Below are 26,712 nucleotides of genomic sequence, written 5' to 3'. Positions count from 1 at the left end.
GAGAGGAGACAGCCTTGGAGGGGTCTGCACCTCAATACAGCAGGCTCCTTCACCCATTGCTGAGGAGAGTGGACACTCACCACTGAGAGACCCTTTGCTCAGGGGTCCCAACACCATTACTGAGGGCAGGGGACAGCCACTATCAAAGGGCTCTTCAGCCAGCTCCGAGGAGAGAGGACATCTGTGATGGAGGGGTCCCTGACTGACCACTGAGGAGAGGAGACAGCCACGGCTGAGGGGTGCCAACACCATTGCTGAGGAGAGCAGAAAACCACTGCTGAGAGAGAGGAAACCCGCGGCTGACTGATCCCAGACTCATCACTGAGGAGAGGGGACACTGACTACTGCCAGCCCATTCTCTCATCACTGAGGAGAGGGGACACCCAGAGACTGAGGGGTCTCTCACCAGCTGCTGGGGAGAGGGACCCCGCACCCTTGAGGGGTCCTTGAACCCTCAGTGAGGAGAGGGAACACCCATAGCTGCAGGGACTGAGGAGCCCACTGGGCTCCCCCGGCTCCACCGCGTGTCCCGGCGGGGGCTGCCGTGGGGCGGGGGCACCCCCGGGGGGAGTCCCGGATTCGAGTCCCGCGCCGGGCGGCTCACCTGCCCGGACCGTGCGCCGGCAGACTTTGGCTCCAGCCCCTATAAAAGGTAACGGAGGCGTGAGTCAGAGCCGCCTCCTCCTCCCCGCCCGCTCTCACTTACGTGCGGCCGGGCGGGCGGGCGGGCACGGAGCCGCCGTCCCGCACCCGCGCACTTGCCGGAGATGAACCGCGCCGCGCTGCGGGTCTCGCTCCTGCTCCCGCTCCTGCTCCTGCCCGCCCCGGGCCGTGCCGGCTCCGAACAGGAACACGGCGGAGAAGAGACGCCGCACTCCCCGGGGAAAGGTGAGCGGGGCTCCCTCGGTGCGCGGGGCTCCACGAGGCGTGGGGAACCCCGCTGCTGCCTTTGGGGTCCCCGTGCAGGAGACGCCTCGGGGCTTAGTTTGGGATCGCCTGTGCCTCAGCGCCCTGATGCGTGCGGCACCCCAACACTGAGTTTGGGGTCTCTGGTACATGGGGTGCCCTGAGGTACAGGGTTACCTCTCTTGCTGGGCGGGGGGTCCTTGATGAGTGGAGCGTCCCAGTGCAAGGGGTGCTGGACTTGGGATGTCTGATGCTTTGTGGAGAGGTATCCCCAATGCCAGGAGTTCACCCCAATGCCAGAGAGTTCTCCCCTTGCTTGGTTTTTGGGTGGAGGGGCTGCTGCACCTCCTGCTCCAGGTGCGCCCCAGGCTGAGGTGTCCCTGTGGAGATGCAACCGCCCAGCATCGCCCAGCTGCGGGCGCTGCACCCCCCAGCACGTCCCTGCCTTTGTCCCTGCTCCCGCCAACTCCCGTGCGGCTCGACTGGCCCGACCCCTGCCCAGGGGCTGGGCCCTCGCTTTGTCCGCAGCCCTTTTCCCTCGCTAAGTCCCTCTCGCATCAGACCGAGGGGCTCAGAGCTTCCTGAGATGGGGCTGCAAAGGTTGTGCGCCAAGCGATCCCTGCTCGCTCCCGGGGACCGCCCGGAGGTTCCAGCCCTGATCCCCGGCGTGGTGGACGGCGGCCGGTCCCCTCACCCTGCGGAGTGTCGGCTGGGCTGCCCTGCGCCCTCCTGGTCCCCCGCGGCCCGCTAAGCTCGGGGTCTGGCCCTGCTGCAGAGTTGGAGGGGGGCTGGCGATGGGGGACGGGGACGTGACAGAAGGCAGGGCTGCAGGGTTGTGTGCCCCTCCTCCTCCCCGTGAGATGTCTTGCTGGTGTTGTGGGGGCTTTCAGAGTTACAGGTTCAGGGGAGAAGTCCTGGGTCTTTGGTCTTGGTCCTTTTCCCGGTTGGAGGCTTGGGCACTGTCAGTGCTCTGCAGGGATTTTGGGGGAGTGCTGCGGATTTGCTCTTCTGGGGCTGAGTCTTGCACAGGGGACGTTGTTGTCCCTGTGCATGCTCCTTGTCCTCGCTTTGCCCACAGGTTTGTTTCCCGGGCTCAGCCTCATAGCGTGCCCTTGGTTTTGCCTCTGGTAAGGAATTGTCCTGACCTGTGCCAGGACAGCTGCCCTGTGGTAAGGACCAGGAATTGTTTTGTGCCAGGAGCTGCTTTTGTTATTCCAATGAATCACTTTTCTTACCAGAGCCGCTCTTGCCGGGCTGAGCACTGGACAGAGATGAGGATGCAGACGGTTCTTGCCACAGAGATGAAGTAACCCAGGCCACAGGGTGGGAGGGTGTCGGGCGTTCAGCATGCCGGTGTGCTGCGCTGGCCAAAGGGCTGGACACTGCTTGAGGCTTGAGATGGGTGGGTGGAAGCACTGGGATGGAGAAGGGGAAAGGAGGTGGCCAGGAGGTCAGTAGGGAACAGGCAAGTTAGCCCATGCTGTGCCAGTGTTGAGGCTGAAATTCTGGATGGAATCCCGTGAGAAGCAGGTCATGGCTGGAACCCTCCAAGGCTCCTGCTGGGTGCCAGGACCTGCGTGCCTCAGCACCTCACCAGTGGTGAGCTGGTTCCCTCTTCCTCAAGGCTAGTGCATGATGTAGGGCTGGTGCTTCCCAGCCCATGGACTCAGCACATGCTCAGGGACTTGCCATGGGGCTGTTCCCTGAAAAGAACTGTGGCTTGCCCAGAGACCTGAATCCTACGCTAAGTGTGTCTTTGGGAAACAGTATCTCCCTTTCCCTGCTTCCTCTCCCTCTTATTCAGATGTGTCTTGCTCTCAGTGTCCTCTTCTTGCTCATTCCCCAATGTCCTTTTCCTCCATCTGAACCTATTTTTCTTGCTTAATACTTCTTATTCATCTCTCTCCCCAGCTCCAAGCACTGATCTGTCCTCTGGGATTTCCCCATTTTTATCCCTTTTGTTGGGATGGTCCTTTCTCCACAGCACTCTGATTGTTTCCTGTTTCCCCCAGCACTTGCTGGGGCAGCTGCGTTTGGAAGGAGCAGGAACATGCCCTGGAGTAAAGCCTGTCCTATGCCTTCCTCCACGCAAACCCTTGCCCCTCCTGCGGGGGGCTGGCACAGTCTTGGGCTCCACAGCCCAAGCAGTTCTCCGCCAGGAGAACAAAGAACAATCCCTGCAGCGACCTGTGCTGCCAGTGGCAGATTAAAGGCTGATCCCAAAGGCTTGCAGTGGGTCAGAGTTTATAAACACAAAGGGGCTTTAATGCAGGCAGGCTTGGGAGGGATCAGTGCCCCCGTGGGCAGCACATGGGGTGGTATCCTGGGCTGAAAGCACAGGGGTGCTGCTGCACGGGGGTGGGTCTGGATGGAGAAACCAGGGAAAAGATGGAGTTGGGATGGCACAGCCCTCCCACAGAGAAACTTCCTGTGGGGCTTGGCAGAAGGATGCACAGGTTATGCACCCCCCTGCACAGACCCTGTGCCTGTACTGTGCTTGCCACAGCCTGGAGAGCTGGCTTTGGGCAGCGTGAGCACAGTGGTAGAGCCCAGATTCTGCAATCAGGTCACTGCTTTCAAGGGACGTGGTGTTTGGATGTGTTTCGTAGGCTGGGACCTGGCTGCTGTGGCTGGTCCCTGCTTTGGGACCTCACTCTGTGCATCTCTGCATGTCCTGGTACCTCCTGGTCTACTGACCCTTGGGAACAACACTCCACTTCTCTCTTCTGGGCCATGAGCTCCACTGATCCCTTTGTAGCCTGGTGGCTACAGCAAGGCTACAAAGGCTACAGCAAGGTGGTCCTGGTCTGGCATCTGTGAGCTGAGCTCATCCCGTGGGGTTTTGAGCCAGGTGTGGCTCAGGATTGGGTCCCAGTGGGAAGAGGAGGCTCGGGCAGGATGCCAGCACTCCCTGTGCCTGAGCACATGGCACAGCGTGCCCAGCTGATAAGAGAGCAGGATGGAAGAGCTAGAAGTGAGCTCGCTGTCCTGCGTGCCACACACACGAGCCATTGAGCTTCTAGAGTTCACGGCGAGCAGAGAGCAGGAGTGGCTGTGCTGCTGTCAGGCAGCGTCCACGCCGTGAGCAGCACGTGTTTCAGGGCTATCAGGTGCTCTGCAGCACCTCACACAGCATAGACCCTAAAACATGAAAAAGTCAGGAGGTGAAGACCCATAGGGCAAACCCCCGGTCTCCTTCCTTCCTGTCTGGCTCCGCTCTCAGACCTCCTGCTCTGTGCAAATGATCCCGAGTCCTTCGGGTGCACAGTCCATCCCTGCGTGCCCTTGGTGAGGTCTCCTGGCTGCAGCTTGCTGCATCAGTGCCTTTCCTCTGTGGAATTCACAGCAGCCAGTGGTTGAGCTGGCTCCTGACGCTGCCAAAAGCTGCTCCTACCCTCCCTCCCGGAGTGCAGGACATGCGGAGCAGCACGCTGGTAATGGCAGCGTCAGCCTGAGCTCGGCGGGAAAGTGTTGTTGGATGGTGTTGGATGTCAAGGAGGGAACGGAGCTGGCACTTGCAGCAAAGCCTGTATCCCAGAATGGGAGGGCTGAGTGGGAGCAAGGAACAGCAGGAGAAAGCACAAAGGGAGGGTGTGAAGGGGGAAAACTCGTGGGAAGCTTGGCTGGATCGCGGGCCGCCGGGGAAAGGCGGGTGGCAGGCGGTGCTCAGGTGAACAGGCGGGCTCTGAGCTGCTGAGAACGGAGGCGTTTTTGCCTGCAAGGGCAGGCAGATCCTGTCAGCACCCTGCTGTGTTCTCCTGCTGGAACCCCTGCAAGGAGCTCTCTTATCTCCCGCTGTGCGCATCTCATCGCCAGGGCTCTATTCCCCCGCGTTTTTGGGAGAGCTTTGCAGTCTCTGCCGGGCTAGTGGGTGCTCAGAGGAAAGGCAGGGCATGCAAAGAGCTGCAGCACCGCTGCCGAGGTGCAGCCACGCTCAGCGGTGAGCGGCGGCAGCCCAGCAGGAGGGAGACCTGGCATCACACAGCTTTTCCAAGGAGAAGACGTGCTCCGGCGGGAGGTGTGGGAGGCAGAGTGAATTATGCAAATCGACACTTGGGCAGGGCAGTGGGTTAATGTTCACGGCAAAGGGATGCGAGATTGCCCCAGGTGGAAGGGATGGGAGTAGCTGGTGCAGGGCTCCTGCGAGCCGTGCCGAGGCCGGGGCTGATGCCCAGAGCCTGACCCAGCGCCCGGCCGGGCTCCTCCCGGTGCGTGTGCCCCGGGACACAACCCTCCACAGGTTTGGGAGATGCCTGCTTGGGGGTGGCCTGGCTGTGCCACCACTGCACCCAGATCCGCGGGATGGGAAAACACACCCAAGGGGGCTCCAGTGGGCGGATAGGAGCTCATGGATCCTTCTGGTTTTGATGCTGAGACATCCCTGGGGAAGTCTGTTGTCTTGGGGTGGGTTGAGCTGGCTCCTGGGTGCAGGTACAGCCTTTGGGGTGTCCAAAGCTGCCGAGCTGAGCTGGCAGGAGGCTGTGAGGAGGGCCCGGAGCCCCCTCGGCTGGGAATAGGCGTGTGCTGGGAGATGTGGGAGCCTGAGGTAATTGGCGCAGCGCTGACACAGCAGGGCAGGTGTCAGCACGGGGCTATTGCTCAATCTGTGATATGATGTTTGAGCTGCTTTCTGTCCAGGCAGAGTCCCTGGAGGTGAGCAAAAAGTGGGGTGTCGGGGCAGGCTGTGCCAGTAGAGGCATGTGCAGTGAACCAGGTGCTAGCCCTGGGGTGCTGTGCCTTTCCTGTGCCAGGACTGCCCCAAAGTGAGTGTTTCTTTGTGCAGACAGTGCCAGGAGGGGCAGGAGAGCGGGAGCAGTGTGAGAGAAGATATACAGTGTTTCCAGAGGAGGCTCCATACTCTCTGGATTTTGTGCAAAGTCTGTGTCTGGGTAGCAGGCATCCTTTGTGTGAGCAAGGTGGGCAGAGTAAATGAATCTCAGCTTGCTGTGGCACAGCTGGGTGCATCCCTGGGCAGTGCCATGCCAGCAGATGTGGAGAGGGCACTGCAGTCTGTCCCGTGTCCTGCTGCGTGCAGCAGAGGCTGCCCAGTCCTCTGCTTGCTGCTCCCTCTTCCTATGCCTTTGGGAATACCAAAGAGATTCCTAAGCATTGCTCCTGAGCATCAGAAATGCGACAGAAGTGAGTCACCAATCACACAGGACAGAGCCCCAAGATCTGTTCCCATCTCTGCAGCACACAGTGCCCCTAAACACCCTCCAGCCCTTCCCAGCCCAGCCTGGCTGTGCTCATCCACCCTCCTGAGCAGCAGAGGCACCAAGACCCCCAGCAGTGCCCATGCCTGCATCCTCGCTGAGTGCAGGGCAGGATCCTGCTGGGCTTAGGGCCTTGCATGGGACATCTGGGCCTGGGAAAGCTTGCCTCCTCGTTTCTCACCCCTGAGCTGGAATCCACTCCTATTAATAGCAACAGCGTGTCGATAGCTCTTGTCAGCAGCAGGGATGGGGGCTGGAGCAGCTTCTGCTGAGACCCTCCTGCATCCTGGCCAGGCTGGCAGACCCCCACCAAATGGCCCCACCAAGGAACAGAGACAATATTCAGGTTCAACTGTACCAATCAAATGCTCCTCCATGTCATTGTCGCTGTATGAATGCCCCCCTTTGCCCCAAGCCTGTCCCATCCTGGCGCTCTCTGCTCCTGCACTGGCGGGCTGGGAAGTGCCAACAGCCTGTCTGCAGTGAGAAGCTTGCTGGTAAGGATAAATCAGAGGAGGAGCCTATGAATTACATGTTGTGCCAGCCAGAGCAGACACTTTATCCTTTTGGGGCATGTTTTCCTGCTTGGGGCAAATTTGAGCCCCACATCCCTTTGCCTGGAGCTGGTTGTTTAGAAGGGCTGGTGATAGTTAAGGGGGCATCTGAGAAGAGGTTCTGGCACACTTCTAAGGCCAGCTCCAGTGGTGTGCCAAGAATCCAGGCATTGCTGGCAGCCCTGGAGGAGAGTGACAGTGTGAGGGCCAGCCTTTTAAGTACAGGGTACTGTCAGGACCTTCCCAGGAGGTCTTTTTCCCCTCTAGATCTGCACAGTAGATCTGGAGATCTCCTGTGGGAACCTCAGGTCACATCTTGCCCTGGGTGACACAAGAAATGCAGAGCTCCTGGCATGGGATCCCTCATCCTCCCTCCTGCTTTTCCAAAGGAAAGAGTTTTGCATGGTAGGACCTTATGAAGCTCTGTGTGGGCATTTGGGTGGTCATATGAACTAGAACTGGGGACAAGAGCTGAGCATTTGGCCTGGCACATATTCCTGTGGAATTCCTCTGCAGGAGCGCTCACTGATCTAAAGAGAAGGTTTTGATGCTCGATTTCTTCCTCTGCTGCCAGTCCCAGGGCAGCTTGCCCAGGTGGGAGGAGGGTGTCTGCATGGTGCAGTGCACCTTGCTGCCCAAACTCCTTGTGGAGTGTGAGAGCTGCACTTGTGAAGTGCCTTGCCTTTGGGCACTGGGAGGTTTTGGCTGCTCTGGAGCAGCTGCTGCTACAGCTGCTCAGTAATGGAAGCATTTTTCTTTATTAAGGACGACGACAAAACGTCAGCCCTGGGGTTTTCCCTCTGACTGACAACTGCAAGGGACCTACAGGTGCTCCGAGGAGGCAATACCCTCTGGGAACATGCCCTTGGCTGGGACAGAGGGAGAAGTGGGAAAGCAAAGGCGGGGAGGGGGGTGGAAGGCAGTGGGAACCCAGAGACCTGCTGCCTGGCAGAGGTGTGTTTGCTGACAACCTTTCCCTTCCATTCATGTGGTTCTTTCTTTTCTTTTTTTTTTTTCAAGGCCACAGCCACTGGAGCTATGAAGGTAAATACCCTGCAGTTACTTCTGCTTTTTTCCTACTACCCAGCAGATCCTGGAACTGAGCCAGCTGTGGTTAATTATTACAAGGCTTCCGTGCACACTCCACGGCTCACCCTTCCCTCCTGCCTGACCCTGACACAGTGCCCGTGCTCAGGCATGGATGGGCTGAAGAGCCAGAGGTTGATCTGATTTCACCAGGAAGCAGCAGCTCCAATGAGGGCTTTCCCAGCCCCTTGGGTGTGGGGGGATGACCCCAGGGAAGGGCTCCTCCCTGAACGAGAGCTCCCCTGACCCTGTGCCAAGCAGGGGAAAAGGCTGCTCTCCCCAGGCTGGACTTGCAGCCCTTGCTGGGACTTTGACCAGCCCAGGGATTAGCTTGTCTTCACCTCTGCCCTCCGTCACCCTCCCTCCCCATCCTGCCTGGCCCTGCTCATCCATCAAGGCCTGGGGGGCTTCTCCACAGCACCCATGATAGGCATCACCACAGTGCTGTGACAAATACACCCTTTACTACTTACTGCACCATCTCTCTGGGGTTTGGCTCAGCTGCTAACACCCAGCTCCATATTTACAGGGGTCCTGTGAGGGGGCAAGCCTGGGTTGGCACTGACTGGCCCATGACACGCCAGAAGCAGCCCTCTGCAGTGCAGAGGGAGGTTTCTGAGGCATCAGCCATGCTTATCCCAGCGGTGGTACTGGGAAGAGGTGGCCATTTCAGCAGCCAGCCCAGCCATGTCTGTGGCCCTTTGCCACAGAGCCCAGGAGCACTGTGGTACCTTGCTCAGGCAGCGCTGGGGTGACACCTGCCAGAGGCCAGGCTGTGCAAGGCAGCCAGTGTGTGATGAGCTGCAGGGCAGCAGCTCCTCGGCTTGCCAAGTCCACTTGTAAATGATCTTCTTGCACTCTTCCTAAACACCCCAAAAATAGACTTTCCTGGCAGCTCACCATGCTCTGAGACCTTTCCTGATACAGCTGCACTCAGTCACATGTTGGAATAAAGCTGCTCCCAAGCTAACTTCGTGGAAGCTAAGCTTATGCGCATGGTTACTTCCCTGGCCAGTGCAAGTCCCCTTCCCCAACACCCCCAAATGCTCTTTCTAGAAGCCTCCTCACCCTTCAGGAGATCTCACTGACAGTCCCTCCCTTCCTTCTCACACCAGACCTGAAGCACTGGAGCACAGACTACCTGGACTGCGGGGGCACCAAGCAGTCACCCATCAATGTTGACACGGCTCAGGCCATCTTCAGCCCTGACCTGCGGCCAATCCAGCTCTCTGGCTACAGCCTGCCTGCCAATGGAAGGCAGTGGGAACCCAGAGACCTGCTGCCTGGCAGAGGTGTGTTTGCTGACAACCTTTCCCTTCCATTCATGTGGTTCTTTCTTTTCTTTTTTTTTTTTCAAGGCCACAGCCACTGGAGCTATGAAGGTAAATACCCTGCAGTTACTTCTGCTTTTTTCCTACTACCCAGCAGATCCTGGAACTGAGCCAGCTGTGGTTAATTATTACAAGGCTTCCGTGCACACTCCACGGCTCACCCTTCCCTCCTGCCTGACCCTGACACAGTGCCCGTGCTCAGGCATGGATGGGCTGAAGAGCCAGAGGTTGATCTGATTTCACCAGGAAGCAGCAGCTCCAATGAGGGCTTTCCCAGCCCCTTGGGTGTGGGGGGATGACCCCAGGGAAGGGCTCCTCCCTGAACGAGAGCTCCCCTGACCCTGTGCCAAGCAGGGGAAAAGGCTGCTCTCCCCAGGCTGGACTTGCAGCCCTTGCTGGGACTTTGACCAGCCCAGGGATTAGCTTGTCTTCACCTCTGCCCTCCGTCACCCTCCCTCCCCATCCTGCCTGGCCCTGCTCGTCCATCAAGGCCTGGGGGGCTTCTCCACAGCACCCATGACCACAATGCTGTGACAAATACACCCTTTACTACTTACTGCACCATCTCTCTGGGGTTTGGCTCAGCTGCTAACACCCAGCTCCATATTTACAGGGGTCCTGTGAGGGGGCAAGCCTGGGTTGGCACTGACTGGCCCATGACACGCCAGAAGCAGCCCTCTGCAGTGCAGAGGGAGGTTTCTGAGGCATCAGCCATGCTTATCCCAGCGGTGGTACTGGGAAGAGGTGGCCATTTCAGCAGCCAGCCCAGCCATGTCTGTGGCCCTTTGCCACAGAGCCCAGGAGCACTGTGGTACCTTGCTCAGGCAGCGCTGGGGTGACACCTGCCAGAGGCCAGGCTGTGCAAGGCAGCCAGTGTGTGATGAGCTGCAGGGCAGCAGCTCCTCGGCTTGCCAAGTCCACTTGTAAATGATCTTCTTGCACTCTTCCTAAACACCCCAAAAATAGACTTTCCTGGCAGCTCACCATGCTCTGAGACCTTTCCTGATACAGCTGCACTCAGTCACATGTTGGAATAAAGCTGCTCCCAAGCTAACTTCGTGGAAGCTAAGCTTATGCGCATGGTTACTTCCCTGGCCAGTGCAAGTCCCCTTCCCCAACACCCCCAAATGCTCTTTCTAGAAGCCTCCTCACCCTTCAGGAGATCTCACTGACAGTCCCTCCCTTCCTTCTCACACCAGACCTGAAGCACTGGAGCACAGACTACCTGGACTGCGGGGGCACCAAGCAGTCACCCATCAATGTTGACACGGCTCAGGCCATCTTCAGCCCTGACCTGCGGCCAATCCAGCTCTCTGGCTACAGCCTGCCTGCCAACAAGCTGCTCAAGCTGAAGAACAATGGGCACACAGGTGGGGGCAGAGGCAACTGCAGGGCCTGGAGCACACGGAGAGGATGCTCAGACTCTCCCAGCAGGACTGGGCTTCTCTGATGCCCTTCCCCAGGGCTCTGGGGTGCAGATTGTCTTGCAGGCTGCAATCCTGTTGCTTTCTAGGCAAAAAGGGAAACAACAGGCTGTAGAAATGTTACATGTCCATTTGTTTTCCTGCACAAGGTGAGAACCCCAAGGTAAATAGAGCCTTTGGAAGCTGGCTCCAGAAATTTGTTAACTCCACATTTTCTTTAAAAATGCGTCCCTGATATTTCTGATGTACATTTTCAGCCACTGGTTCCTCCCCTGCATTTCACTTTCAAAGGACTCGAGTCTCTGGATGTGGCTTAGACTTTAAGCTACTTACACCTGTCTTTTAGGGCACAACATTGACACCTTACTTTGTGTGTACTTAAGGATTCTATCTCAAATCTTAAGAAATTTTCACAGCTTTTTGTTTTCCCTTCTCCAATACTAGGATGGTTTTTGTAAACAACTCTTTGGACATGACTTACTCACACTATTTTAGTATCAGCCTTGGTATTCCAGATATGGAGGAAAGCCACATCTTTCCACAGCTGAGGATGGTTGGACCCGGTTGTTTCCAGCTTTTTCTTGGAGGAGGCAGAAAGTTTTGTGCACACTGATGTCTGCCGGTCCCTGAGCTAAGAAAGGGTCATGGAGAAAGGGCCTTAAGGACTCGCTGATGGTGTGATAAGGCACCTCCTTGCCCTGGTAGCCAGCGAGACGGAGCTGACCTGTGTGTACAGCAAACTTGACAGGTCAGGCTTGCTGTGTACGGTCAGATCAGCTGCGTGCTGCATGCACAGAGCTCTGTACTGCGGCCTCCTGCCCTAATGTGCCTGCAGAGTTAAACTAGTTGAGCTCAGTAGTTGCTATTTTAGACACCCTGGCATCTGGTGTTGCTTGGTGTTTAGAAAAGCAGTGAGAGCATTTTCATTGGGGAGAGGGGAAGTACTTTCTCACAAGGCTTTTAAGATGCCTTTTTTATTGTGGCAACCACTGGTCTGCTTTATGAAAAGTCATAAATAAATAAAAAGTTGCAAGCCTAGTAAGATATTTGTACAGTTACTCATTTTGGTAACAAAGTGTATATGTTATATAAGCTTTTTTGAGGGCCTGAAAATGACTCAGGTAGTTAGGAGAAAGAAAAAAATTGTTTACCTATACAAAAGAAGTGCAAAAGCAGATAAATTCATAGGGAGGGAACAGTTTCTCACTTCCTGTATTTGAGTTTTCTATCTCTGAACCCCGTGGCAAGGAACTTGAGATGGCCAATGACTCATCACAGTCCTGTTACGTGGTTAATCCCAAATCTGTGCCCTGTTAGTGATGTTGTGAAGGGACACCCCATTTAAAAAAAGAAAAAAAGGAAAAGACCTTACATTAAAAATTGGGAAAAGGTGCTTAAAAGGATAGGGCTGCCATTTTCAGGGTCCAGGGATGTTCCTGATATTTTTGCCACACGTCCAGGTAACTCAGTTTTAGATTTGCCGCATTGCTGTGTAAGTCCAAAATAGCTGGACAAACCACACTAAAATAAGGAAAATTAAGTACAGATTCATGGTAGCCAATGAGGCAAAAGTTTTAGCTCTATGTACTTTCAAAATATTTAATGCTTCTGTGTCACTAGCTCCAGGGCTGTCATACACTTGCAGGCTGCTTTATTTGAAAGGTCCCAGCTCGCCAAGAGTTGCAGCTCTCTGTCTCTTTGCCCTGCTCTCGTAGATATTCACCACTCTGCCAGTATCTTTCCCTATGAATTTTGTTCACGGTCTCTTTGTATTATTCTCACTTACTGAATAAATTGTTGGATAACATTTGGCTTGGAACTGGCCCCAGGAGTCTTTGTGGAGGGGCTCTTCACTTTCCTGCATTTTCGTAGCAGCTCTTTTTGAAGCTGACATATTTACTGCAGTATCCTACAACCTTAAGTCAGAAGTTGAACCCTGCCGCATTGGCAGGCTTGCCACAGCATCATGACAGATGGAAAAAAAGGTTTTATGCTCTGACCAGTTTCTAGAAGCCCAGACCGACTGTTTTTCTTGAGACGCCTCCTTTGCGTGCTGTGTAATGGACTGGGCTTTATGCTGTATTACTGACCTCTTCCTTCTGCTGCTGCAGTTGTCCTCGACCTGCCCGACTCCCTGGCCCTGACTGGGGGCTATGCCCAGCAGTACCGAGCTGCACAGCTGCACCTGCACTGGGGCTCCCCGTCCGGAGCCGGCTCGGAGCACACCGTCAACGGGCGGCGCTTCGCTGCCGAGGTGAGCAGCCCTCCTGGCGTGGGGGCACCTTTTCCCTCATGGGGCCGGGCACAGGAGGCCCTGGAATGCTGTCATGCTCCTCGGCCGTGGCTCTGGCTGTCACTGGATGTGGGCTGTGACTCCTGGCCAGCGTCCTGTACAGCTCTGCTCAGTGGAGTTCAGTGCAGCAGGCCACACTTTGGTGCTGAGCCAGACTCAAGCAGAAGCCTGGTCCAGGGCTGATGGAGCAGGAGCTGTAGCAGTCCCCAGGCTGTGGAAGCCAGCTTTTCTGAAGGCTGTGAGCCTGCTTTGGGAGCTACAGGGACTGTTTACTCTGTACACACTGTCCTCTTGCTCTGCCAGCTCCCATCTGGTTTTATCCCTCCTTCTCTAGCTGCTGTCCTCAAACTGAGCCTGGCTCTGCAGCCCCTGTTATGCAGGACAGAGTGTCGATTTGCTGTTTCTGAGCAGGGAAGTTCCTGTAGGCAGAGCTTCTTGCTGGCTGCTTTGCACCAGCAGATTTTCTTAGACCCACCAGCATTTTCCCTTGCCTGCAGAGGCACTCATCACACCTGCATATGTCTCACAGCCCTTGTGTCAGCAGGCTGTAGCCCTGTGGGAGTCAGCATCTCCCAATGGCGTCCATCGAGCACTGGGATTGCATTTTTCCCTTCCAGATCCATGTGGTCCACTACAATACCAAGTATGACAGCTTTACAGAGGCAATGGTTCACCCAGATGGCCTCGCTGTACTGGGAGCCTTTCTGGAGGTGAGTTTCATGGATCAGCAGCGGGAGGATGGAACTGGGGTGGGCAGAGATGGACACGGTTTTGGGGACTGACAGAGGTGCAAATGTATTTAGAAGAAGGGGAGAGAAAGGGCAGTTAAGAATGAAGCCCTGATAAGAATGAAGGAGTCACTGGGATGGGGTGCCTCTCTCAAGGAGCAGTACCTCCCTACTGCCATCACTGTCTTGTCTCCCTTTGTCCCGTGACCTTGCTGTTACCTTGGGGTCTCTGTGTTGCAGGTTGGGCATGGGGAGAACCAATACTACCATGAAATACTTAAGCATCTGGATGAAATCCAAGAAGTAGGTAAGGCCCTGTCCCACCTCGTACTCTGTGTCAGGGGCTGCAGCCCAGCAGAGAAACCAGCTGCTCAGCAGAACAAGCTGCAGCACATGCAGTGCCACACTGCCCATGATCTTCGTGCTGTTCTCCTCCAAGGGGTTCGTACCAGCCTCATTCCCATCATGTTTCCTTTCCCAGGACAGGAAACCTTGGTGCCCGGATTCAACATTGCAGGTCTGCTGCCTGCCAACCTGAAACTCTACTTCCACTACAATGGCTCTCTGACCACCCCTCCCTGCTACCAGACAGTCAAGTGGACAATCTTCAACCAGACCATGCTGCTCTCTCATCGCCAGGTCTGTCAGGACAGTGAGCTCCACACTGGTTTTTTTCCCAGCCTCTCTCCGTAAGCTGGTGCAGGTGTCCTATGCTCTGCTCCCAAAAGTGGGATGTTATCCCCACAAATATTTTATGCCATTCTGGTCACACTGTTCTCCTTCCAGATGTCACTGCTGGTTTCGACCCTGAGAAGCCCTGATGATGAGCTCCTGCAGAACAACTACCGGCCCGTGCAGAACCTGCATGGGCGACGGGTGCTGGCGAGTTTCCAGAGCCCCCCTTCAGTGAAACACGCTCCTGGTAAGGAGTCACTGAGTGTGCTCAGGCTGCTCCAGCAGCAGGGGTGCAGTGATGGGGACAGCAGCAGGAGCCAGTGCTTTGTGTATCTTGCAGAAACACGGCATGGGTTAGACCTGCCCGGCAAGTGACACGCGGCAGCACTGCTCTTAGGGTCCTGCTCTCTCCCATTTCTGCACTTCCTTCACCCTGCCTGGGGAAGACTGGTTTATAGAAACTTATTTTATCCTCAGTCTTGCAGATGTAACAGTAGCAGGACTAGGGGATGCATGGTCAAGTGCAAAGAGGCAGGTCCTAGCACTCCAGCTAGGTACTTCTATCCCAAATGCAATAGATAAATTCAGTAGGAGCTGCCAGAGGTAGAAGCTTGCAGTGAACACCTCTCCCCCAAATCCTGCAGGACCCCTCCTGAAGGGTGTGCTCTGCCAGCAAGGCCTCACAGCCATCCTGGCCAGGCACACAGCCCCCTGCCTGACGGGTCCCTGAATGCTCACCCCCTATTTCTCCTTGAAGGCCTTTCTTGCATTGGTGATTTCCAGGCATGAGTAGAAATCACTATTAATCATCACATGTGACTATTGCTCTGCATCACTGAATTTTTGCCTATTGCTGCTCCCTGAGGTCACTGGGGGTTTTCTGTTCAACATCCTGTTCCTTTTCTGCTCTGATGGCATTTCCTACACCTTCTGTGAAGGTGACTAATAGGAACAGCACAGGGTTGGTCCCAGGCCTCTGGGCAATGCCTCAATAACCACACAATGTGGTGCAAGGCACTTCCCTCACCGTTCCACCTGCAGCCTGCTCGCTAATGGCTCCAGGCTTTTAATCACTGTGGTCTTCAGCCTGGCTAGCAGTTTCCCATGTGGCACTGCATCAAATGCTTCACTGAAACGGGGAGAGATAAAATCTACCGCATTTTCTTTGTCTAGAATATCACTTATCAAAGAAGGATATCGGGTTAGGCTGGCATGCTCTATCTTTGGTAAACCTCTTAGATACTTTATCATATTTTCCATTTACCTTCAAGCCTTTCTTTTACTACTTGCAGAAGCTGTTACAAAGCTTCCCAACATTGGAGCAAGGGGGGAGTTGCCCAGCATAACTTTTTTTTTTAAATTTTTTGCTATTTCTATACAAAAGCCCCCACTGTAACAAAGCCACAAAGGTCTTGTTCTTGAAGTGCCTGGAGAATGTCCCACTACTCTTGGGTGAGGTAACTGATCCCCTGCCTTGTGTGCACAGGATTGTTGGGAGCTTCTCCCCACATCAGTGCTAATTACCTGCTTTAGCCCTTGGGGCTGCTGAGCACTGACATGGAGTGCTGTGGGGTCACACCTTGTTTTGTTTGCAGCTGCACCTTCTGTGCCATTTTTTGTTGATCTTTTTGCCAGTCACCCCCAGCTCGGGATAACCACTCCTGTCCCCAGGTGCTGGGAGGAGGTGGCAGCTTTCCTGCAGCAGCCATGTAGCTGGATAGAGCCCACAGATAGTGCCACCCTGTGCACCATACCCGAGCCACGTACAGATGATAATGCAGCTCTTTAAAAGCCTTGCTTTCATGCTGGGCAAACATTTGTCCAGCACAGCTCCGTCCCAGCATGTAGGGCCACCAAGCCATCCCCATGCCAGGTGCCCTACCTGCAATGTGTGGCTGCCTCCTCCCTGGGAGCTGCTGACCCCTCACTGCAGTCCTGGGGAGCTGCAGTGCTCAGCACCCTGCCTGCTTCCTTGGCTGCAGCAACAACAGTGTGGGGAGTTTCTGGCTGGGCTCAGTGAGGCTCAGGTGTGGGCTGTGGTTCAGGGATCCTTTTTCCTCCCCTTTTCTCATGCTTCTGGCAGGGTGTCAGGGCTGGGCTTCCTGCAGCAAGATGCTGTGAGCTGCTGGGGATGCGGCAGGCAGCTCTCCCCTGCTCATGGGATTCTTGTAGGCAGCCCTACTTTGGAAGCGGAGCCCAAAAGCCTGCAGGCTTGACACTTCCCTCCCCAAATACTTCAAAGGCAACCCCCTGACTGTGTTGTCTCTCTTTACAGGTAGTGATGATTCAGCAACAGCAGGTACGTGAGGGGCTGGCACAAAGCAGGGGAAGGCGGGCAGGGGGTGTACCTGCCTGGGAACTGGGGTCTTGTGCAAGCCATGTGCTGAGCTGGGGGTGGGCAGCCACAGTGGGGTTGTAGGGCTGCTCTGGCATCCACACTGCTGGTTCTCATCCTCTGGTCTTTGTCTCCTTTCAGAAGGACACTCCAGTTCATTTCATGCAGGTAAGCATGCTCAGCCAAGGCTGGTCCTTTGTGTGCCCTCTGCCCCTGGGCTACCAGCCTGCTCCTTGCCTCATCTTATTCAGCCAGTAGTTGCAGGAGATCACCCCCAGTGTAACATGCCTGTGCTTGGCTTGCAGGGGATGTGCTGGCTGTGCTCTTCGGGGTGCTCTTTGCTGTCACAGCACTGGCCTTCCTGCTGTACATCTACAAGCACCGCAGCCAGAACGCACGGTGAGCAATGGGGAGACACAGGAGGACACTGCCTGGGGGCAGGATGGGGCCAGGGCCCTCACAAGAAGAGGGTCTAATGGTGGTTTCAGGCAACAAGACCTCCTGCATGGTCTAACCTCCCCCCCTCTTTCCTTCCCCTCCAGGCTGGACTCGCCGACCAAATCCAAGGTCATCTACACAGCAGCCAGCACCGAGAACACTGCGTGAACTCCACACCTCTGTGGCAGTCCCAGCCCCACTGGCTCAGCCTGTCACCCCACCTCCCCTCACTCCCACCCCACGTCAAGAAAGACCAGTGCTCCAGCACGCCTTGGCTACACGGGCTGCCCACATGGACTATTTGTCTTGGGGGCAGCATTGGGCCCCAATAGATATTTTTGTTATAAAAAAGGTAAAAACTACTAAAAAAAAAAAAAAAGTAAAATCCTCCCATGGTACCAGCTGTCTCTGCTGCCTTTGTGGGAAGCTGTGGGGCAGGAAAGAGCATCCTGGTTCAGCTGGAACCACAGTGGAGAGGGGTGGGCAGGGACCCCTTCCCAACCAGCAAAGACAGCAACAGCCTCTGTGCACCAGGCAGAGCTCCAGAGTAAGCAGCACAAGGCTTCTTCTACAGCCCAGCCCTGCCCTCCGACACTCTGGGACTTCTTCCTCCTCTTATTTGTGCAAAGCATTGGAAAAACATAGCTGTGGCTTGGTAAGGCTGAAGAAAGACAGAAATGAAGGTGGCAGAGCCACCGCTTGCTTGCTGGACAGCCCCCACCCAGCTCACCTCTGGCTTTATCACAGCTAGATTAGCCAGGACAACCCTAGGTCCGTGGCTACCTCCCACCTTTCACGATGGCTCCTGTGGAGCTGGAGCCAAGTCCCAGGGAGTTTTATGGCTATGATCAAACCGAAATAAACTGGCCCAGTCTAGGAGAGGAGAGGAACCTGCTGATCTCCAGCCCTCAGTGGCCTCCACCCCAAAGATGTAAAATTAGAGCTCAGCCAGTGTTAGCATGGACAGAGCAGGAGCAAGGCCTGCAGGCAAATGGGCTCTGCAACTGCCAGACCATCCCCCTCCAGTCACACCAGCACAAACCACTGTTACCACCGCTTGTACCCTCCCCACAAGGGCAGTGCTGCTGGCCACACAGAACCCCGCTTGTCTTTGTCTGTGGTATTTAATTTTATTGGTATAAAAGCCCACTGTGGATAAAACTGCCTTTTCAGCCCGATGGCAGTTTCTCCCTCCCAGCCCTGTGGCACAGAACCAGGGCTGGTACCCGCCTGAAAATCCCCAAGAACAGGAGAGGGCAATGATCCATTGGAATGGTCCCTTGAACCCCCTCCCAAATCTGTGCCTGCAACAGCTGTGGCATTGCATCTCCTCCCAAGCCCTCCACCACCCTCCATGCCCACTGGGTCCTTTGGATACTGTCTTTTTCCCTCTCCTCCTCCCATCCTGCATGGTGTCAGTACCCACGGGTGCCCCAGCACCATCCTGCTGCACCAGGATGCCGGCTCAGCCCTGCCAGGGCTGCGGCTCCTGGGGCAGCAGGACTGGGCAGAGAGGTGGAGAAAGGAGCACTACAGCAGTCAGCCACGTCCCAGGGCACGGCAGCACTTTGCAAAGCCCCTTCCTCCACCCTGCAGCGAGGAGCAATGCAGGCCCCCTGCCCTGGCATGGGGGGCAGCACATCTGTGGCAGCGGGGGGAGAAGCGATGGGTTTCTTTGGGCTCAAGCCTCCGGCAGTCGCAGGCAGGCTAACTGGGGCTGAGCTCACAGCAGGGCCAGCAGAGTTGGGTCCCCCAAAACTGAGGTGTTTCATGGGGACTCCCAAAGGGGCGTTGGAGTGAGCCAGTCTCAGCCACACCGGTCGGCTGGCTGCCACAGCTGGACCCCAGTGCCTGCCCCACCAGGGCTGGCCAGGGTCCCCCAGTCCAGGAGAAAAGATATTGCAAAGAAGGTGATGGCCGATCCTGCCGCCAGGATAGGAGGGGAGGGGAGGGGTGTCTGGGGACCGGAACATCCTGCAGGGCCTCAGGATCCTGGCTGGGGGCTGGCTCCGCTCCGTAAACCTGCAGGAACCAAGAAGAGAAAGAGTGAGTTTTCACCAAACTCTACCCCACTTCCCCCAGGACCACAGCCTCAAAAACGACCTGTTCCTCTACTCTGGGAGGCAAGGGAATGATGCCCTTGCTCAAGACATTGGGATAACCTCTCACCATCCCAGTACTACTCCTGGAACCCCACGAGACCCCAAGTGTCCCCCTCCCCCTCTCTGGAGCAGCACTTACAGAGCAGGAAGCGCCGCAAGTTCTGCGCGGATCCCCCCGAGAGTAGGTAAGCCCAGGCAGCGGCAGCAGCCATCAGCAGGTAGGAGGGCACCAGGCTGCCCACGTACAGGGGGTTGCAAAATGACTGCAGAGAGAGGCATGAGAAGAGAAGGGTGAGCAGGCAGGAGAGGACAGGGACAGGATGTGTGGCAGTGTATCACCTCAGTGAATGGAGTGGGACAGGCGGCACCAACCCCAGGATTTGGTTTGTGAAGGGCCAGCTCCTTTGCTAGTGACAAAGGCTATTTCCTCCCAGCACAGGGACCAGTACACTGAATAAAGGTCCCCAGCACAGAGTCCTGCTCACAGTTACTCACCAACCCCGAAACAGTGAGATGCATGATAACGACTGCTGCGATCTCCCACCAGCGCCGGTGCTCGCAGCCATGAAAGAAGAGGATTCCCCAGAAGGTGTGAAGGAAAATCAGCACCATGGTCATAAAAGCTGCAGGGAGAAGCAGAGATGTCACCAGGGAATCACCCACTTCACCTAGCCTTCAGACTTGGGGAAGGGGTAGAGATTAATCAGTAAAGGGAGGGTAGAGAAACAGCTTGGCTGGACTGGGAGGTGCTGGGTCAGACTCCACGTGTGGGAGACATGGAAAGAAGCACGGGGAGAGTCACAGGAAACAGCAAGAAGGGTTTGCCACAGACATATGTGACAGGGGACTATAAGGGTCTCAGGTAAGTGAGGGTGTAGCATGGACAAGACAAGGTAAGAAGGAAAACTCCACCATCTCATCTGCTGCCTCTGAGGTAGGGCAGAGATGTGAGCAAAGGGCGCCAGTTACTCACCTGAGGTGAGGAAATACAGCTGTGAATCCCCATGGATGCCCACAGTGCCAGGCCCTAACGCGTCTGCCAGGAGATTGATCATGGAGAAGGCGCCGCTCATGAGACCAAAGCCCACGCCAGCCACTGCCAGGACAGGGACACTGTTAAACTCTGAACCTCCCAAGGGTCACCCCACGCACCTCCGAGCGAGCTTTGGTGTGAGAAATCTCCCTTTGCTCCCAGCACCACCCTCAGCCCTGCCCAACCTCACCGCCTGCCCCGCGGTCAGGGTGCTCTACTCTGCACAGCACTCACCATATGCCATTTGCTGAATGGAAATGGGGGAGCAGCCGTCCTCACTGAGGGCCACCAGCCCCTCAATGGCCTTCCTGTGGAGTGAGAGCACATTGGAGCCCAGCACAGCCATGCCACCTCCCGAGGCGTGGTTCACTCTCCATCATGCCACCTTCCTGGCAACCTCCCCCTCCCCGAGCAACACCCACCACGGAGACTGTCCGTGTGACTGTACCACCAGACACACCAGGCATGTGAAAATCACGTGAGGCCACACAGAAAGATTTTCCAGAGAGGAATGTGGGTGCCAGCCAGCCCGGCAGAGCAGGGCTGGTGTGAGCAGGACGTTGGGTGCAAGGCAAGCAGCACCCCCGCATGGAAAGCAGCCCCACTGCAGGCGTGGGAGGCTGTACCTGATCTCCGCACTTAGAGAAGATGTTGACTAACAATGGAGGAGGTGCAGGAAGAGCTCAAAGAGTTAGAAAAATTCAACTAGAATTGAAACTAAAACTGTGAGAGGAGAGCCTGGAGAGGTTGGCACATAATTTGTGTCAGCTAGAGGTGTGACAGGTGAGGAGGATGCCAGGCAGGTCCTCGGCCGAGAGAGGAGAGCAGTGCTTGGGACCAGAGATCCTCAGGGCAAAGGAAACGCAGTGGTTTTATGTCAGAGGCTGCTCCGTGGAGCTCTGCCACCCTCTGCCTGCCTGCCTCGGGCAGTGCCCTGCCGCAGGGAGCCTGCTGACACAGCGTGCCTCCCTGCATTCTCCCGAGAAGACCAGGGAGTATGGAGAACACCTCCCCGTGCCTGCCTGCCCAACCCAGTGTCCATCCATCCACAGGACAGGGTGCAGCACATGCTCCCCTGGCAGCAAAAACCCCTGCGCTCCAAGACAATGGTACCAGGAAGGCTGGACACTGCCCAGGCTGCTCTGAGACTGTGACCCGGGCTGCTCAATCAGGGCACCAGATCCTCCAGACCTTAGGGCTGCTCTGCCCCACCACCCTGAGACCCACTAAGGTCAACACACCAAGACAGGTGCCAGCCAGAGGCTCAGGGTAAGCTTCCTGCCACACCTGACACTCCCCCCAGTCCAGCAGCTCTCAGTGGCACACCACAGCTGGGGACACCATCCAGCAGGGCTGGCACAGTGCAGGAGATGCCGTTAGTTACCTGAGGAGCTTGTAGTAAAGGAAGCGGAAGGCCTCCTGCAGCAGCACAGAGAACATCACCCCAAAAATCAGGAGCCCCTTCTGCAGCCGCTCATCCTGGGGGTCGCTGGCTTTCACTGCGATAAACCAGATGAGGGATGAGAGCAGCAGGGACACCAGCCAGAAGAAAGCCCTGTAAGAGACAGAGCTTGCTGGCACCGGTGCTGTGCCAGGGCCCCTGCTGTGCTGGCACTGGCAGCTGTGCCCCAGCCTTGCCCACTCTCCAACCAGCACCATGCCACTCCGGTACCAGTGCTGGGCACGTGGTGCCTGGTCGGGTCTCACTGCTGTGCTGTGCCTGCACAACTGCCCCACTGGTCACCAGAAGCAGCACCAGTGCCCCTGCTGTGCCCACAGCAGTACCAGCACCTGTGCCACGCTCATATCCATGCCAGTACCAGTTCCAGTACCACATCCTTCTGGTCCCACAGTGGTACTGGCCCCAGTTTCCCAGCTGCACACATGCACCAGTACCATTACCAGCCCTCCACTGGTACTGTATGAGTTCTCGTGTCTACGATGTGCTGTGACAGCAAAACAAACAATATTGGTGCTGCTGCCATGCAAGCAACAGCACCAGCATGGGTACTGGTGACTCCGGTGAGCCCACACCAGCCCAGCACGGGTCCTGGTGACTCCGGTGAGCCCACACCAGCCCAGCACGGTCCTGGTGACTCCGGTGAGCCCAGCACGGGTCCTGGCGCGCCTGCTGCAGCCGCCGCGGTGCCTCAGCAGCAGCAGTCACATGCCGATCACGCCCCGATGCCACCACACCCATACTGGTACCAGCACTCCTGTCACGCCCATGCCGGGCCGGCACCGGCACCGGTTCCAGCTCCCCGCTCCCGAGCACGGTGCCCGCGTCGGGCTGGGACCAGCAGCCGGCACAGCCGAACCGGGACCGGCACCGGCGGCAGAATCAGTGCCGCCAGATCGTTCCGGCAGCACAGCGGAGCTGGCCCAGCGCCCGGCCCGCCGCTCCCGGCGCCGATCGCGGCTCGGCAGCAGCGGAGCGCCCATGGCTGACTGACCCGGCGATGAGGATGATGATGCGGAGCGGGTCGCGGGCGATGGTGAAGATGAAGAGGCCGAAGGCGGGCCCGAAGGCGATGAAGGTGCACCCGAAGAAGACGGCGAGCGTCATTTCGGCGGGAGCGGGGACACGGCGCCGGGCTCGCACCCGGAGCTCGGACCGGACGGGCCCCGCGGCCCCTTCCCCCTCCGCCGCCCTTCCGGGCCGATGACGTCACGCGTGCGCGCGCCGCCGCCGCCGCCGGAAGCGGCGTCCCGGGGCGGGCCCGGGCCCGGGGGTCAGGGCCGGGATGGGGCCGGGAAGGGCCCCGGGGCCGCAGCAGCGCCCCGGCCGAGCTCAGGCAGCGTCTGGTGGACGCTCTGCGGCGCTGTGCGGGAGCAAGAGCCGGGCTCCGTGGGCCCCTCCCAGCTCGGCCTGTGCCGCCATCCTGTGGGGCCGAGCCTGCGCCCCGGGGAGCTTGGCCTCGTCCCCACGGCCTCCCCCAGAGTGGGGCCCGCGCGGCGTGCAGGCTGTGCCATCCTCACGGCTCTGTGTGCCATCCTCACGGCTCTGTGTGCCATCCTCACGGCTCTGTGTGCCATCCTCACGGCTCTGTGTGCCATCCTCACGGCTCTGTGTGCCATCCTCATGGCTCTGTGCCATCCTCACCACTCTGTGTGCCGTCCTCACGGCTCTGTGTTCCCTCCCTTGGGAGCCCCGGTCCAGCCCCGTTCCAGTGAGATCCACACCAAAGGCGCTTCGGGGCGCTTCCCAGCTGCAGGCACCCGCACACCCCTGCTGCCTCAGGAGGCTGCACGGGAGTGCTGTGTGTAGAGTTCTGCTGAGCCGGCAGAAACGCTGTGCCCAGGCCCGTCCTGGCACTCAGCAAGGCCAGAGGAGGCTGTGGAGGGGTCTGGAAAAGCTTTTGTTACATCATGGGAAACATGCCCTGTTAGTAAGAGGCACAGTGCGCAGCAGAGCACTCCAGCGTGGAGGGCAGAGGGCTCTCCTGAACCAGGGAAATCCCAGGGGAGCAGTGGTGGGTCCCGGCATAGCCCCACCAGCTCATGGGCTTGCCCTCACAGCCAGCAAGTTGGTGGCTGGAAGTGGATCTTTTCCATGGGGACATGACTGATGCTTGGCTTGGTCACCAGGGTTTACAAGGCCAAGTCACAGCCCCAGCACAAGGGGTCCCAGAGAAGGAGAAAGGGAAATAGTTTTGTCCCTGCCTAAGATTTCATAATTTCTCTGCAAAACAGCCCAGAGTCAGCCCACGTGGCCCAGAGAAGTCACATCCCACTCTGCAAGCCAGGGACATCCACCTACAACCCCTGTGCCTCCTACAGTTACAGCCCCAGGGGTTCTGCCTGCTTGGCCCAGAGAGCCCCTGGAGCTCCTGGGTGAGGATGGCCAGGACCCACTGAGGGGTGCAGGTGGAGGCTGGGACTTTCCAGCTGGGAGATGTGGCTCCGGTGGCTGCCACCTCAGGGAGGATGGGTCACAGCAGGAGGTGTCACCAGGGACATCACCAGGCTGCCCCAGCCCACCACTCCTGGATTCTGGTGGCCAGTGAGTGTGCATGCAGGGGAATGCTGGGCTGGATGGGGATGGGGAAATGCCCAGGGTGTTTCTAACGAGAAGAAACACAAGCACCTCGGGGCAGGACAGGCGACAGAGCTGTGCTTGGGGCTGGGAGAGGAGCGTGGGGCTCTCAATGGTGGCAGGTGCTCAGAGAGGCTTTGGGGACATCCTGGGTGTTCCCAGCCCCCTGCTGCCTTCCACCCAAATCTGATAAGCTCCCTTTCCATCCACCAGGCCTTGGCTGCAAGACTTGTGTTCTTCCTGGCTCTGCTGACCATCCAGCCCAGACTGCAGCACTGTGACCAGGCCAACGTGGACACAGCCAAACGGATGGAAGTGTGTGAGGAATATCTGCATCATGAGATGATGTGGCTGCTGCAAGAGGGGCACCATGGGAGCCCCACTCCTTTCTGCAGTGCAGCAGCAGTGGCTTTTTAAGGTGCTGTATCAGCCCTGGTCACTGTGGGCTGCTGGCTGGACAGATGAAGGCAGCATGCCTCTTCCAGCTGCAGAGAGAGCTCCAGCAGCAAGGATGAGGACAATGGCCAGAAGAAGTTCAAAGGTGCCCACAATGGTCTCAGATCTTTGTGATCACGCCATCCATCACCAATGGAAACATTCAAGCTAAGGCTGGATGGGGCTGTGGGTAATGTGATTTAGTTGAGAGTGCCCCTCCTCATTGTGGCAGTTATCTTTAGAGATCCCTTCTGACCCCAGATACTCTGTGATTCCAAAGCAGGGCCTGCCCAGCACCGGAAGCATGGGCCAGTGTGAGAGAATAAGACCAGTAATTTTATAATCTTCTAAGGTAATACTATGGAGTTCACCAAAATGATGAGCCTAGCCCAATCCACAAACACAATAAACATCAACACAGAGAAGACATCCTGCAAGAAAGGTAGTGCTTAACAGAACCCTGATAACAAGTGTTTTTTATTAATTTTCTTTTGCTCAGAAAGGCAATAAATCAACCTTGTCACCAACAACTGCTAAACCAATGCAATTAATTGTCCCCAGGAGTCCCTTTCTGCCTGTCACCCTGTTGTAGGCCTGTCTTGCAGCAGAGATGCTCCAGTGCTGCTCCCAGATCCCCTGAACAAGAGGAGCAGAGGCCACACATCCTCCTGTACTGCACACTTCACTCTCACAGGCAGCACAGCCCCAGGCACTGCACATGGGGCAGGCTCACACAAAACTGGGATGGTGCCACGTGGTCATGGCCACCCATGCTTCCCTCCAGCTGCCTTGTCCTCTGCTGACTTCGACAAGTCAGTAATACGGATTTGGAGACTGGGAGATTTATGTGGCACTTGGCTTTAGAGGGCCTGACCTGTTTTGAAATCCCCCAGAGCTTTGCAAAACCTTCACAATTTGGCAACACAGTTTTCCTGGCCCTCTCCCAATGTCTTAAGCTGTAGATGCAGGGAGAGACTGAGGGGTGGCAGTAGTCTGTGCCTGGCTCAGCACAGCTTGATAAGTCTCATCAAAGTATCTCAGATGCTCTTTGTGTGGTCCTCCCACTCCACCACGTAGTTCAAGGGCAGGGAAGGAATGGGAAGGATTCTGAGATGAAATGAGGCACTGGAGAGATGAGAAAACGAGCAGAGAGCAGAGGTGAGAGGCTGCTGAAAGTTAATGTGCTGGTATATCAATGGGCTGGCAACTAACAGCAGGGCTGAAAACTCTCTGGGGATATCTTCAGTCTGCCAGGCCAAAATAAAGAAATCCAAAGGTTGAAATTCCATGGGAGAGGTGGAGAGAGAGGAAGGGGGGAGGGCAGAGGCATTTTATCCTCAGAGTGGAGCTGTGACACCTTTGGGGAGACATGCTCCCATGCCAGCAGTTCCACAGTGCCCCATGCTCCCAGAGCTTTCCCTGGCCTACCTATTTCTCTGTGAGGCCTCAGGGGAAAGGAGATGGGTGAAAGAATGGAGGAAATGCAAAGTTTTGCTGAACAGTGACATAGCTCATGCCTTTTTCAGGCTGAGCATCACCTGGGAACAGCAGTCAGGATATCACTGCCAAATCACAGGCAGTTCAAAGGAATAAAAATCCCTTGCAGCGAGGTGTAAACAGTTAAGTCAACTGGACTGGTCCAAACCAGGAGGCAGCAGCAGCTAATGGGGAAGAAACAGTGGGTGTGAAAGGGCTCTTTGTCCCAGCAGGAAGGCGAAGGGCACCCAGAGGCTGGGCACAGGGACACACCCTGACGGGGCACAGGGCAGGCTTGTTTACAGTGCAGGGTGCAGGCTTCCAGAGAAGAGGTGCTTTTACATGCTGGCTCTTTTTGAAGCCAGACAATCCCCTGCCTGGAAGGTGCTTTGGCTAAACAGCAGAATGGCTCAGCTGATGCACTGCAGAAGAGGAAGGCGGGCCCAAGGAGGAGCTCTAGCCCTTGCGCAGGAACAGCTCAGCAGTCCAAGACAGTGTGTACTGTCCTCCCCTCCAGCTCCTCCAGGCCCAGGGTGGGAGGCTGCAGCTCACAGCAGACCTTGCAACCTTGGGAAGATGAACTGAAGATGAGCACCCCATGCACAGGGAGCTTTTTTCCCTGCTCTAGAAGGCCTTTGAACCACAAA

General features: G+C 56.7%; 2 protein-coding genes across 3 annotated transcripts; one reads left to right on the top strand and one right to left on the bottom strand.

The window, feature by feature from the left end:
• Positions 1-694: 694 nt before the first annotated feature.
• LOC120502479 (carbonic anhydrase 9-like) lies at positions 695-17,381 on the top strand. Of its 2 annotated transcripts, XM_039709940.1 has the most exons (12): positions 695-888; positions 7,694-7,717; positions 10,290-10,460; positions 12,626-12,768; positions 13,425-13,517; positions 13,776-13,842; positions 14,017-14,174; positions 14,322-14,457; positions 16,486-16,509; positions 16,687-16,713; positions 16,851-16,944; positions 17,088-17,381. In XM_039709940.1, the coding sequence occupies exons 1-12, from the start codon at positions 768-770 to the stop codon at positions 17,149-17,151; spliced, it is 1,122 nt and encodes a 373-aa protein (XP_039565874.1). In that variant the 5' UTR covers positions 695-767; the 3' UTR covers positions 17,152-17,381. The 2 variants fall into 2 exon arrangements, with proteins under 2 accessions (XP_039565874.1, XP_039565873.1); XM_039709939.1 differs by lacking the exons at positions 695-888; positions 7,694-7,717 and adding an exon at positions 9,023-9,141.
• A 710-nt stretch (positions 17,382-18,091) lies between these two features.
• LOC120502474 (gamma-secretase subunit Aph-1b-like) lies at positions 18,092-22,791 on the bottom strand. Its single transcript, XM_039709935.1, has 7 exons — positions 22,572-22,791; positions 21,503-21,673; positions 20,353-20,426; positions 20,059-20,181; positions 19,581-19,708; positions 19,225-19,348; positions 18,092-19,005 (listed from the first exon to the last, which is right to left on the bottom strand). Exons 1-7 carry the CDS (start codon positions 22,682-22,684, stop codon positions 18,968-18,970), a joined length of 771 nt encoding a protein of 256 aa, XP_039565869.1. The 5' UTR covers positions 22,685-22,791; the 3' UTR covers positions 18,092-18,967.
• Positions 22,792-26,712: the final 3,921 nt, after the last annotated feature.

The sequence above is a fragment of the Passer montanus genome, unplaced genomic scaffold, assembly GCF_014805655.1.
Source record: "Passer montanus isolate IOZ18808 unplaced genomic scaffold, ASM1480565v1 scaffold22, whole genome shotgun sequence".
NCBI lineage: Eukaryota > Metazoa > Chordata > Aves > Passeriformes > Passeridae > Passer > Passer montanus.
This window is presented reverse-complemented; position numbering and strand designations above follow the sequence as displayed.

Coding starts and splice junctions, on each gene's coding strand:
- LOC120502479 (XM_039709940.1), top strand. CDS start 768: ATGAACCGCGCCGCGCTGCGGGTCTCGCTCCTGCTCCCGCTCCTGCTC. Junction 16,714..16,850: donor CTCCAGTTCATTTCATGCAG/GTAAGCATGCTC, acceptor CTTGGCTTGCAG/GGGATGTGCTGGCTGTGCTC. Junction 16,945..17,087: donor CACCGCAGCCAGAACGCACG/GTGAGCAATGGG, acceptor CTTCCCCTCCAG/GCTGGACTCGCCGACCAAAT.
- LOC120502474 (XM_039709935.1), bottom strand. CDS start 22,684: ATGACGCTCGCCGTCTTCTTCGGGTGCACCTTCATCGCCTTCGGGCCC. Junction 21,674..22,571: donor ATCATCATCCTCATCGCCGG/GTCAGTCAGCCA, acceptor TGTCTCTTACAG/GGCTTTCTTCTGGCTGGTGT. Junction 19,349..19,580: donor ATCTCACTGTTTCGGGGTTG/GTGAGTAACTGT, acceptor CTCTCTCTGCAG/TCATTTTGCAACCCCCTGTA.